The sequence below is a fragment of the Emys orbicularis genome, chromosome 15 (genome assembly GCF_028017835.1).
Source record: "Emys orbicularis isolate rEmyOrb1 chromosome 15, rEmyOrb1.hap1, whole genome shotgun sequence".
NCBI classification, from domain to species: domain Eukaryota; kingdom Metazoa; phylum Chordata; order Testudines; family Emydidae; genus Emys; species Emys orbicularis.
This window is the reverse complement of record NC_088697.1, coordinates 34,549,415-34,563,415: the sequence shown is the minus strand read 5'-3', so window position 1 is coordinate 34,563,415 and position 14,001 is coordinate 34,549,415. Positions and strand designations below refer to the sequence as shown.

The 14,001-nt window shown below is 46.4% G+C and overlaps 1 protein-coding gene across 1 annotated transcript in view; it reads right to left on the bottom strand.

The window, feature by feature from the left end:
• LOC135889150 (vacuolar protein sorting-associated protein 11 homolog) overlaps positions 1-12,869 on the bottom strand; it is a 29,330-nt gene extending 16,461 nt beyond the window's left edge. The window contains exons 1-7 of the mRNA XM_065416959.1: positions 12,707-12,869; positions 11,367-11,515; positions 10,072-10,207; positions 7,427-7,590; positions 7,051-7,298; positions 5,350-5,551; positions 2,449-2,600 (exon numbers count right to left, since the gene is read on the bottom strand). Of these exons, the coding sequence (XP_065273031.1) occupies positions 2,449-2,600; positions 5,350-5,551; positions 7,051-7,298; positions 7,427-7,590; positions 10,072-10,207; positions 11,367-11,515; positions 12,707-12,869 (1,214 nt within the window). The remainder of the gene's footprint in view (positions 1-2,448; positions 2,601-5,349; positions 5,552-7,050; positions 7,299-7,426; positions 7,591-10,071; positions 10,208-11,366; positions 11,516-12,706) is intronic.
• Between the last annotated feature and the right edge of the window lie 1,132 nt (positions 12,870-14,001).

Here is a 14,001-nt window from a genome sequence, read left to right as displayed (position 1 = left end):
GCTACGCAGAGATTATTTATGTGCCAGGGATGGCCTGGAAATCCTCCATGAAGATCTCTATGAAGCTTTCATGGAGGTACTCTGCAATCCTTTGCAGGTTTCTGGGAAGGGCTGCCTTATTTTTTCCCACCACAGTAGGGCACTTTCCCGCGCCACTCCAGTATTAACTCTGCTGACATCATTGCAGCACACGGCATTGCAGCATAAGGACCAGGTCTGTACCCAGACGCTTGCAGCATCTGCTCCCTTGCTACCTCTGTTCCCCTCAAGAGATGCATTGGGTCTCCTAGGGGAAATGGGGGAAGTTTTCAATGCAAGCCCTTGAACCACAAACAATACAACAAGTAATCCGCCTCCCTTTGGTGAAATCTGGGTCACGCAACCACGCTTTCCCTAAGGTGCCGTGGCTGTGGTTGGAAGGGATTACAGTGGATGGGTGGGGGGCAGCTTCCTGTGTGTCTCCCTCCCCTGAAACCTAGTGCCGCCTTTGTAAAAAAACCAACTATTTGGGGAGCTTTACGATGGTGCCTGTCCTCAAGCACCATCCAGGTTTCTAGGGGAAAGGGGGCATTTCTCAAGTGTCCAACTGTGCTCCTAATGATGTCTTCACAAAAGCAGCAGCACAAAACCTGTCGCCCATGCCTCGTGGCCTTACTCACCTTGGCTGGAGCAGCAAACCGACTCTTGCAAGAGCTAGCGGTTGTGATTACGTTGTGGTGTGCAGTGAAGTGTATTAAGGGGTGTGGTTTTTTAATACAAATAATCAACCTTGCACCAGAAACAATGTATGCCCTGTCAATGGTACCCTTGTGCTTTGAATTCCTTGCAGTTGAAATCTTGTTCGTTGGCGTATTTTCCACACCGGGACAGAGACTTTCTCAGATTAGAAGGTGGAAAAGGAAGACTCGGGAGGACATGTTGAAGGAGTTAACGCACGCCTCACAGACAGCTGAGACAGAGAATGGAGGATTTCACTCTCCGAGAACCTGGCCATGGACAGGGAGGACAGGAGAGCATGCAGGGAACAAGAGCGTGCCATGCAGGATGAGATGCTGCAGATTATGAAGGAGCAATCAGACATGTTGAGGCATCTGGTTGAGCTTCTAGAAAGGCTGCTGGATGCTAGACTCCCTCTGCAGTCTGTGCAGAACTGCCTGCCATCATCGCCTAGTTCTCAATCCTCCTCCCCAAAATGTCCTATGGGGGGGGGGGGGGAGAGTTGGATGAAAGAGTCTGTATCCCTTGCACTTAACACCAGTGCAAGGTGAAAAAGGACAAACTTTCGAGCTACATAGACCTGAAAAAGAGCTCTGTGTAGCTCAAAAGCTGGTCTCTTTCACCAACAGAAGTGGGTCTAATAAAAGATATTACCTCACAGATAATTCATGGAGGATAGGTCCATCAGTGGGTATTAGCCAGGATGGGCAGGAATGGTGTCCCTAGGCTCTGTTTGCCAGAAGCTGGGAATGAGCGACAGGGGATGGCTCACTTGATGATTACCTGTTCTGTTCATTCCCTCAGGGGCACCTGGCACTGGCCATTGTCAGAAGACAGGATACTGGGCTAGATGGACCTTTGGTCTGACCCAGTAGGGCCATTCTTATGTTCTCACTCACCTTGTCTCTCTAATATCCTGGGACCAACGCGGCTACCACAACACTGCAAACATATTATATCTCTGGATATTCTGGATATCCATAATAAATGTCCAATCCCTCTTTGAATCTTGCTAAATTCTTGACCTCAATGACATCCTATGACAATACATTCCATAGTCTAAATGTGCACTATCTGAAAAAGTATTTCCTTTTATCAAGTTTTGAACCTGTCACCTTTCAATCTCACCAAACATCCTTTTGTTTCTCATATTACTAGACAGAGAGAACAGAAGTTCCTGATCTACTTCTCTGGAGCATTCACTATTTTATATATTTATATAACATCATCTCCTGTTTCTCTCCTTTCTAAGGTAACAATCACAATCTTTTCATTCTTAACAGGAGAAGTTTTCCATACCCGACTACTGTTACCCTTTTGTAAACTCCCCCAATTCTGTAATATCCTTTTTGAAGTGGGATAACCAGTACTGCCCACAGAATTCAAAAATGAAGGCAAACCATTGTTTATATAATGACATTATAATATTTTTTGTTTAGTCTCAATCCTGTTCCTTATGCATCCTAACACCTTGTCACTCAATATACAGCTGTGGTAAAAAAGCAGAGTTCTTCATTGAGCTGTACATAGTGATGCTCACGTTCCTTTCCCAAGGTGATGCTGTTAATTTAGAACCCTGTAAGGCTGACTGACAGACCCTTTATTACCACTACAACTCATTACATTAGGTTTGACTTGTGTCTGTTATCCAGGAACTAGCTAAATGCAAGGCCTCAGCAGCCCCTGTATACTTTCATTATATTCCCCTGGCTTTTCATGACCCCTTCCTACCGTATATACTGCTGAATGGCTCCATCATGGTTCCCTTTGTTGTATAGATGATCTCCATATTGCCTGAAAATCTCTGATAAGCCATCGCTGTCCAAGTGGTGACTCTTGGCCAGGTTAATAGCCATTTCAAACAGGTTCTTTTTGAACAGCATCTGTGGAATGTGAAGAGAAGATGGCAATATGAGGGCAAGAGCTTCTCTCTCCTTCTTACGCAGAGGTCAGGCAATTTCCCTGCCTTGAATCCCAAAGGAAACCAAGACACCCCACAAACGTGTAATTTCCCCCTCAGACCAGAGTGACTTGGGCTTCTCACTGCCATAGAACAGAGATGAAGGCAGAAGAGGTAGAAGACGGGGCAGAGCCTTGAAGGTGGGGTGGATGAGGAGAATGAACTCTTTATGAGGTATGAGAGAGAGGAAACTGCAGTGCAGAGATCTAAGAATATAGGGGACTCAATCAGTAAGATCATATTATGTGTAATGGACAGATCAGATTGCGTGTACTGCAAAGAAGCATCATATTGACTAACATGTATCCACCTCCCAAGTCCTGTCCTGACTCCTTGAGACTCCCCCACATCAGGTCACAAGTATGCGTCCTTTAATAGGCAGCAGGTTTAAGACAAACATAAGGAAGTATTTTATCACACAACGCATGGTCAACCTGTGGAACTCATTGCAAGGGGATGTTTTGAGGGACAAAGCTATAGTTGGGTTCAAACAGGAATTAGATCAATTCATGGATAGGATCGGTCCATCGATGACTATTGGTCAGGGACACCTGCAACCCCATAGTCTAGGTGTCCCTAAACCTCTGACTGCCAGAAGTTGGGACTGGATGACGGGATGAATCGCTCAGTAATTGCCCTGTTCTGTCATTCCCTCTGAAGCATCTACCACCGTCAGAAGACAGGATAATTTACCGGATAAACCATTGGTCTCACCCAGTATGGCCACTCTTACGTTTAACCACAATAACCATCTCTGTCCCTATACCACATATGGGCCTCTCCTCAGCCCTGCAAGCCTCACAAAGCAGAAAGGTTAAATCTCTGGAAGGAGATGTCAAATTTATTCTGAGGCAAGGGCCAAATTTAATTTTTAATTACAGTCCACAGGTCGAATAACATGTTCAGGACAACACGCTCCCCTCGATGCACAGGCCTTCCACTGAGATCAATGGCAGGTTACCACAGAGATCAGTAGTAGAATCTGGCTTTTACATAACAACACAACTGTCAGTAATTATTTGTTCAGTCCCTTATTGTCACATTCAGCCTCACGCAACAGGGTAATCTGCTCCCCTTCAGCTACACCGTTATTTCCGCCCTTTGTTTCCCTTCCCGCCTTATCCTCCTTTCTCTGTTTCCATCCCTCAACCCGGTCTTCAGGTATTTCCTCCTCTCTTCCCTCTGCATTTCTTTTTTAGCAGCAATTCCCACCTCCTTGGGTTTCATTCTCACCTCCTTCCCCATACCATTCACTAACTAGTCATCAATTACCTAATTAATGCTTACATTCAAGTGTCATAATAAGGCTTAAAAATTAATACTCCGTTGAGATTAATGGGAGAGTTCACACCTCTCAAAGCTATTGTGTCTCAGACTGTCTGCAGATTCAAGAAGATTATAAACCGATGCATTCTTTTTGGTTCATATTTGAGAAGTTTCCTTCACAGCCACAAGGACTAGAAACTTTTTTTTTTTTTACATAAAATCTTAGAATCTGCCACATCTGAAAATAAATCCAACACAAGGAAGGAGGTTTTTGACCCCTCTGCTCTAGAGAGTGGCATATTTCACCTGCTACACATCTCACCAGGTAAACATCATAAGTGCCCGCAAGGCTAGTTGTTCCTTCCACTCAATGCTGTCCAAAGCCCTATACAGGTTTGCATAAGATACTAAGGGCATGGCTACACTTGCGAGTTAGAGTGCATTAAAGCATCCCCGGACGCCCTAACTCATGACCCGTCCACACTGGCAACGCACTTAGAGCGCCTGGACTCTGCAGCTGGAACGCTCCTGGTAATCCACCTCCACGAGAAGCACAACGCTTGGTGCGTCTCAGCTGAAACGCCCCAGCGTCAGTGTGAACGAGGTGTTGCATTACTACGCTCTGATCGGCCTCCAGATATGTCCCATAATCCCCTTAAGTCAAGTGGCCACTCTTGTCATTGTTTTGGAATCGCTGCACGAATGTGGATATCCCCTTTCAAAGCTCCTTTTCTGACATCCGGCATGCTTATCTGCTCCAGGACAAAGCAAAGCATTACTGTGGAATGCTGTGTGAGAGAGAGAGGCGGGAGAGGGGGGCCTGCTGCTGTCTGAACTTACAAGACAGCATGCTGACATGCTCTCAGCCCCCCAAAAACCCACTCTCCCCCCCCCACACATACACCCAACACACTCCCTGTCACACTCCACCCCACCCCCGCATTTGAAAAGCACGTTGCAGCCACTTACATGCTGGGATAGCTACCACAATGCACTGCTCTCTGTGGCCGTTGCAAGAGCTGCTAATGTGGCCATGGCAGTGCGCTTGAATCTGACAGTGTGGACACACTGCAGCGCTTTCCCTACTGCGCTCTCCGAGGGCTGGTTTAACTCACAGCGCTCTACATCTGCAAGTGTAGCCATGCCCTAAGTTGTCTGCAATGCCTGGGTTGTGCAGAAAAGCTGTTAGCTCATCTGCTATATAACTCACTTACAGACAAGGTCAGGGAAGTCACATCTTCTATTGGTCCCTCACCCACCTTGTCTCTCCAATATCCTGGGAGCAACAAGGCAACAACGTACAGCCAACATATAACTCACTTGTCCAAAGTGCTGGCTTCTCAACCTCTAATCTGTGGAGCTTTTACAAATCTGAAGCCATAAAACAGATTAAGAAGGTGGCTTGCCTCAAGTTTGGTCTGAGTATCCTTCTCCTGAAGCGCATGGATCTTCCCATCTCTAGTCAGCACGTAGAGAGACCCCCACTCTGCTAAGACATCCACCACATCATCGAAGACCGAGCTGTACGCAATGAACTTGTTACACAGGTCATAGACATTCAAGATTTGCTTGTCAGAGTTCTGTGGGTCGCTCCCAGCAAACTCTGATCTGGATACCAAAAGAAAGAGGAAGAGATTAACACGCGTGCCCCTGGATTTCTGAATCACATTCTAAACAGCGTCTCCTTAACACACTTAGAGCCGGGATACAAACCTTTGAACAACCATGTGAGTATATCGCATGTTAGTCCATATACTAGATGGGAGAAATCATATCTGAGTTATAAAAGGGTGGTGACAGATGACACTGGATCTGGATGGTGGTGTATGCCGGGAGCAATGACTGGATTCTGTAGATTCAGCTGAATTCATAGCAGCCTTTGCCAGGGCTCTAATACCAATCACATGCCACAGTAATGTCAGTCAACACCTGGGATGATTCTCGGGGTGCCCAGGACTGAGAGTCACCTTATTACCCACTCTGCCTCCAGCTAGAGAGAGACTTGCTGCTGCTTAACTGGGTGTCAGCTCCCTGACACTTCCAGCCTGTTAGCTCCCAAACCGTCTCCTCTGGGCTATATCCCCTTTACTTTGCCTTGCAGGTTAACGACAGGTGCACTCCAGTCCCCAAACCACTTGGGAGCATTCCCCTGTAGTGTTCAGCTCCTTAATGATGGAACACTCACAGTAATAAGAGGTTTTTTGTCCCTAAGACAACAGTGTACACACCATCTTGAATGATTCAATTCTGGAGCAGCATCTCGTACAATACTACAGCACTGAATTATACTTACAGTGAAAACAATCATAAGTTTATCATCAAAGATCAAGATTTATGAGATAGTGAGCAAGGATAATGGAAACAGAAGGAAGGGTTACCTATCAAACAAAGTCGTAACACCATTCCTAGAGACTAAGCTGAACTATCTGACCTTCTGTCCAAATAAGATTATCTTACCCAAAGCCTTTTTGCAGTGTTTTCAACCAAACCTGGTTGAGATCCTATTTTCATGAATGTAATCGCACCACCCGATTACTTCCTCGGCAAAGGAATACAGGGTGGTTTCCTTGTCCCCAGATATAGTCTAGTAAACTGCTGAAGTGCATCCCCGGATAAGGTTCTTACCCCCCTGCTGTTCTTCTCTTCCTGTTAAATCTCAATTCTTCCTCTGCATTTAGCTCAGACTGGGGAGTGTGAACGAGACAATACTCAATTTACATGTCAACAGACAGACGGATAAATATCTTTGTTCTGGCAGGAAATCAGTTCTTCACCTCTGCTGGGGATTAACACCTTGATACAAACTATCAGAACATATTTCCAGTGGATATACACATAACTCCTTACATAGCGGCCATACCAACATTTACGACAATAATCATAACCATTTAAAAACCTCATCTGGTACTCTTTCTGAATGAATACTATGAAAGCGGTAGGCCTGTTAGGAGTTGCTGTCACAGACCAGTGAGCCCTCTGCCAGCTGAGAGCAATGGAGCTCCGTGTCACAATAGCCTTGCACAACAAAGCGCCAGGAGAGCTGCAAAGAACAAAAACCGCACAGTGAATACATGTAAAATGGACTCATCTGCTTCCCGGAGTCTTACTTTGGAGAGCTCTTCCGGTCCTTGGAAACAATGATGAGGTATCCCCGATACCAGTGAACGATCAACTTCTGTCCCTCAAAGGCAAAGCAGGGGCCACGCTCATCTGGCTGGTACAGATACACACATTCGTTTCCTGCCACAATGAACTGGAGGTCCTGAGAGGGGTCGCTGAGCGTGGAGCAGCGTAAACCGCAACCATGTGTGTCCAGCTCCAGGCGAGGATAATCCTTCACTGACAGCATATAGGACTGTGAATGAAATATGATTTTTCAGAGATTATATCGAACCGCAGATTGGTGATAAATAACCAGGAGCTGTTACAAGCAGTGGGCCAGAGTCTGACCTCCATTACTGCTTTGTCAAGCCAATATCTTACCTGGATGTTCTCCGTGGTGACAACAAAAAGGTGGGTGATTTTCCCAGACTGGCGGAAGGCAAGGCCAGTGACCGGGTAATTGCCTTCATGCAAGATCTGGGTCTTACTGTGTCGGTCTCGTGTGATGTCACCTTTTGTAAGCACAACACTTCCATCTGCAAAACCTGTTGAAGGAAAAGGACTAAACTGTTTATGTCTATGGCACTTTCCAAACATATACTAGTATTAAGTCCTAGGCAGCTGCAGTCAGCTGGATCCTCCTTGTTGTTTCCCAGACAGATATGCATACTGGGGTGGTCCCATGGTCTTCTCACTTCACAGACTCATGTATCGAACTCCCTTCCTGAGTGGAGCCTACTAGGACCTCTTCACGGCCATCTCCTGGACCAGTGCAAAGCCTTACTGTTTGAGAAAGTTTAATCTCGGTTTCTTACACACACGCTTTCTTTATGGTTTATTTTCTCCCATTGCTCCTTATTGTTTTGCTTTGCTACAACAGACGCCTAACTCACTGGAACCAGTTTTGTGTAACAGTTGTTTTAAATCAATCACAGCGCGCCACATGTACATAATAAGCACTATAAAAGTCAACATTGTAAAATGGAAGGAAACCAGTTGGTCAAAAGTCACATTTTTAGAACAAGTCTCTGAACAAGTTACTGATCCACGAGAAGACCTTCTCTCTTATCTCATGACTATTTAGTTTGCATAAGAGCCTTTGGTGATGGACCTCGTCAAAGGCTTCCTGAAAGTCCTAGTACACTATATCCACTGGATCACCTTTGTCCAAGTGCTTGTTGACACCCTCAAAGAATCCGAATAAGTTGGTGAGGCATGACTTTCCTTTACAAAAAGCCGTGTTAACTCTTCCCACAACAAATCGTGCTCATCTGCCCCTTGTGGGTTCCAGAACTAGCTGCTCCAAGAAGCAGTCACTCATGCGGTCACGAAATTTTATCTCAGCGTCATGCCCCAATGTGACATTTACCCAGTCATTATAACGGCGCTTTCTGCTTCTGGAGCCTCTCTAACCAACTTTATCATTTCAGAATCGCTGTCACCATCCTTGTCAGGTGGTTGATCGCCTATGCCTACTGCTATACTTTTTTTTAGTCAAGCATGCAATCAGGGCCAGATTTCCAATTAGGCACAGTAGGCACATGCCTAGGGGCACCAGCGTTCTAGGGTTACCTAAAAGTTAAAAGTGGGTTAAAAGTTAAAAAGTTAATACATACACGGTTAAAAGTGGTTAGCGTAAGCTTATTTTAAAACTTATAAACAACCCAATGATACAGTAGGACCTCAGAGTTACGGACACCTTGGGAATGGAGGTTGTCCGTAACTCTGAAATGTCCGCAACTCCGAACAAGACCTTACGGACTTCAGACACCAAGGGGACGGAGGGATTGGGACTACAGCCACAGGTAGGGGGGAGTCAGGGCGGTGCGGGTATCAGGGCTTCTGACCCTTGGGAGCACGAGGGCTCAGGACTTTAGATCTGGGGGGAGCGCTGGGACTCGGGGCTTCAGCCAGCGCTTGTACAGCTCCGGTCCCAGTTTCAGCAGGGGAGGGGCGCACTGGGGCTCAGGGCTTTAGCTATCATGGAAGCGCTGAGGCTGAAACCAGCACTCCCCTCGTAGCTAAAGTCCCAAGCCCTGGCACCCCGCCCTCCGGGGCTGAAGCCAGGAACAGAGCCGCAGGGCTGAAGCACTAAACCCCAGCATCCCCTTCAGGTCTAAAGCTCCCGAGGGTCAGAAGCCTGGACCCTTCTAACTATTGAAGGAGAACTTTTAAAAATATATGGATTGCAAGGATATCATTAGCATGTTTGCGAAGCAAAAGTCAAGGAAGAAACATGTGCAGTAAAGTCGCATCTACCTGCTACCTATGTGATTATTTTAATTACATGTATTTTTTGTTATTGTATTCAATAAATATTTAAATTATCATTTATATTTGTTTTCGATTCATTTTTTACAAAAAACACAAAGGTCAGCTGTAGGCTGCGGGGGGAGGGGAGGGGGGGGGAAAAGGAGAGGGATGGTGGCAGCATTGAAGATGCTGTACCTAGGGGCGCGTAAGGTATAAATCCGGCCCTGCATGCAATTTCTATCCATAGAGAGTCTATAGTACAGTTTGTTTCATTTCAGATTGGCACCTTATTTGACTATGGTTCCTTTAACATAGAATGCCACTCCCCGACCTGTGTGACCTTCTTTATCTTTCCTATATATTTTATAGCCTGGTACTACCATATTGCAAAACCCATTCTCCTCTGCCTGAACAAAATCTAAATTACCAGAGTGTCCTTTTTGGTTTTTTTTAAATAATTTTTAAGCCCCGTTAATTTAAATAAAAATTTGAAATATAGCTAAACGGAGTATGTACCTAAATTTTAAACCTCAATAAAGCATTAACTCTTTGCAAATAAATTATAGTAAAAATCAAGATTTACCAAACTTCAGCAAGTAATTACTGATGTTCTCAAGTAGTGTCAGGTACATTCTCTTTAGGCTGAAAACCACGCGACGTGAAAATGTCAGAACACTCTACGCTGCCTTCTGTAGGACCAACCCATTATCATTCCATCATATTAACTTCAGAGTTTGTTCGGCATCTTCAGGAGGCATTTGCTTTTCACTTACCGATAGCCATGAAGTTAAGATTCTCATGGACAGTTAGGCAGGACACAACTGTCGGTTTGTTACCCGGTATTGCTGGGAAAATCCTTGTGCAAAGAGGATTCCCACCATCTCGTTTCTCTAAGTTCCAGACTTTAACCTGCAAACAACACAGACAGAATGTGAGTAGATATGGTCCTAAGGTATATTGGGGCCAAAACCTGGTCCCTTTTAAGTCCAGAGAGCTAGAATTTAGCACACTGTTTTTACACCAAAGACATTCCCAAACTAATCCCAATACAGTAACTCCTCACTTAAAGTCATGCCGGTTAATGTTGTTACGTTGCTGATCAATTAGGGAACTTGCTCGTTTAAAGTTGTGCAATGCTCCCTTATAACGCTGTTTGGCAGCCGCCTGCTTTGTCCACTGCTTGCAGTAAGAGCAGCCCGTTGGAGCTAGCTGGTGGGGGCTTGGAACCAGGGTGGACCAGCAGCCCCTCCATCAGCTCCCTGCTCCCCTAAGTTCCCTGTGCGGCAGCTGCCCAGCAGGCTATCAATTGCCGGGTAGTTCAGCTGTCCCTCCCACCACTGCCATGTGCTGCTCCTGCCTTCTGCCTTGGAGGTGTTCCAGGGAGCCTCCTGCTTGCTGTGCGGGGGGGGGGGGAGGGGGAAAGAGAGAAGAGGAGTGGTAATGTAAAGGTGTCCCCCTCCCCCCGCTCCTTTACCCCATCTCCACAGAGTAGGGGGGAGACACGCAGGACCGAGGGAGCTTGCTGGCAGCAGCTGCTGTCTCAACTTGCGGATCTACTTAAAAAGGGAGTGTACTTAGAGTGGGGTCAGCGTACTTAAAGGGGTAATGCGCATCTCTCACACACACACACTATGTGTCTCTCTCTCTGCCATGCTATCTCCCCTCCCTTCATTTGTGCTGCCTTGTAGAGTGTGAGGCTACATTAACAACGTGTTACCTCTTGAGGGCTCAGCTGAGTGCTAGTTCATCATTTAGCAGTAAGGCATTTCCTGGGAAATATCCCACCCTCTTACTTCACCACCTCAACCAAGCTTCACAATCATCATTGCTGTGTACAGAATTAAATATTAAATAGTATTTTTTCTGGTAAAAAAAAGAAATCCCTGGAATCTAACCCCCCCATTTACATTAATTCTTATGGGGAAATTGGATTCACATAACATCATTTCGCTTAAAATAGCATTTTTCAGGAACATAACAACAACGTTAAGCGAGGAGTTACTGTACATTCCTCTTCCTCAGAAAAGCACACAAGATGGGCTCACGTCCTCTTTGTCATTTGACTTACCAGCGGGTTAATGCCTTCTTCATCTTCACCAACAGAAGCCAAGATGCTGTGCTGCTTCAACTGGTACAGGTGAGTCACCCTCAGCTTGTAAGCCTGGAAACTGCTAAACTGAAGGGAGCGTGGCAAGAACCAGATCTGACCTTCCATATGTAGATGATAGTCAAGGTACACATAGAAAAAAAATGAAACCACACATACCATAACCAAACCCTTCTTAAACTACCCTTATTATTGACAGCTGGCCAAATATAGTTATACTAGCTATTATTCCAGACACTGAGGTGATAACAGAGCAACAAAATATTTAGAGAACATTTTAACGTGCAGGTGACCAGGAGTTGGAAGAGGCAGACATTTTCTATATGCCAAACGGCAACTGAAAAACAAAGCAACAGCTCTGCGCACACCTAACAGACATCCTACTATTAGTTTAGGGCCCAATGCTAAGAGGTACTAAACACTTCTGACTCCCAATGAAAAGCGCTTAACGGGAGGCTTTCAGAACCTTACTGTATTGAACCCATAGTGTATTTCAAGATGAGGGTGGTCACCTTGTTTCTAGTACATGGATTAAATATTTTTGCCCATTGTACTCTTTCTAGTTCTTACCAACAGTGATTCTCAGCCACGCAGAACGCATTCATATGTGTCTTCACATGCATCGTGCAACAAAGAAAATGGACTACACTTCTTAAAGCCTGATGGATTCCAAAAACACACATTAGGTCAGCAAAACCACTCCTTGTGGTTTCAGGGAATGCTTGCCATATCCCAGTTAACTACCCAAAACGCTCTTTCTATAAAGGAGAAATATTCTGAAATTGACTGCATTATATATCACTCACACACTTCCCATTTCATTTCTCCACAAAACAGGTAGAGCACAGGTGGTGGGAGAGCAAGTTTCTTCCACTCCACACCGTCAATGTGCCTCAGCCCCACTCAGAAGCTCCCTCCTCTAGCAGTAAGTAGAGACTAGTTCAGACTATACAGCTCATCCAGCCCTGGACTCGTGGGCTGAGGTTGGCGGGGGAGCATTTGGTGCCAATTGCGATGGTCAAGTCTGTGACGTGAAACAGACATACGAATATCTGAACAGTACAGCACCAGCCAGGCATAAGGAGCAATCTTGTCACCGCGCTGCCGACTCCGGACTTGGCCATTCCTAAAGCTCATCCCGTCGCACTGGCGCCCACGGAGGGGGAAAGGCGCCCCAACCTCGTTCCTACCCGCTAGCATTCAAAGGGGGTGGGGGCCCCTGCTTCGCTCCCCCCGCTAACATCCAAGGTGGGAGAGGCCGCCAGACGGCGGCCCCCTGAGGGAGCCCCGGGCAAGGATATCCCCGAAAACCAGGCTGCCTCTGCCCGAGTCGCAGACGGTGATGCCCGGCGGAAGGGCGAAGGGCTTCCCCCCGCCGGCTCCTCCCCCGTCGGGCCCGGCCGGCTCCTTCACCGTCTCCCTGTCAAAGAACACGAAGCGGCGCCACTGCAGGTAAGCAGCCATCTTGGCACCCAGAGCTGGACCCGGCGGGGATCAGGTGACCGGGCCGCCGAGGACGTGCACGTGACGGACGGCGGCCTGGGAGCCTGTCACGTGGGACTCTGGGCAGGCGTTGTCCGCCTCGCCGCTGCCGGGAACTGTAGTTTTCGCGCGTGCAGGGGCGGTTGCGCTCTGCGCCTGCGCCCCTGTAAACTCCCGTGTTCCCCCCTCCCTCCGCTCTACTAAGGCCGGCGAAGTGAGCAGGGTTGCTCGGGGGAGTGAAGTCAAATGTGCGCGTAAGAGTTTGTGGGATCGAAGCTGGTCCTGTCATAGGGCACAAGTTACCTGCTATGTCTGCAGCACGTTTATGACCCCTCTACAGCCTCACACAAAGTACTTATTAATGGGCCCTTTTCCCTGATTGATAGCAGAGTGATTTCCTACACCGAAATAATGTAGGAGGAACACTATTCAATAACGCTTATTAGACGTTCAAATAGGGCATGGCTCATGGTTGGATAATGCTTCAATATAGCAGTATTGCTTTTTTATGTTATTGCACATTAGGGTGACTAGATGTCCCGATTTTATAGGCACAGTCTTGCTTTTTTGGGGTCTTTTTCTTATATAGGCTCCTATTATCCTCCCACTCCTGTCCTGATTGTTCACATTTGCTGTCTGGTCACCCTATTGCACATACCACTTCAACCCAATCTCAGGGAGGGGCCTACCAGAGGACAGTAGGCCCACACGGTAGAGAGAACCATTTTAAATACTTAAAATCATGGATCCCTAGGGTAGTTTGATGGACCCCGTTAAGGTTACAATAATGCAGACAAGGTAACAAGTAACAAAAAGCAAGCATTTCACACACAAACTACACAACACTTTTTTTGTTTCAGCCTAAAAGCCTTTGAGTTCTCCAACTCTAGAATTGTGTTAGTTCATGAGACCAGAACACAATAACGTTTCTGTTAGTTGTAGTTTTTTTCTTGCTTTCTCATTTTGCAAATGTTTGATTTCAAATTGACTGTTTCGTTATTGGAGGTTTATTAAGAAGCAAAAGCCTCTCTCTTCTACTGCATGGCAGACTTCAGGACCAGATGACTTGCCGGTCTTGAGCTGGGGAAAGAAAGGCGGCTTTTTGTTGCTAGTA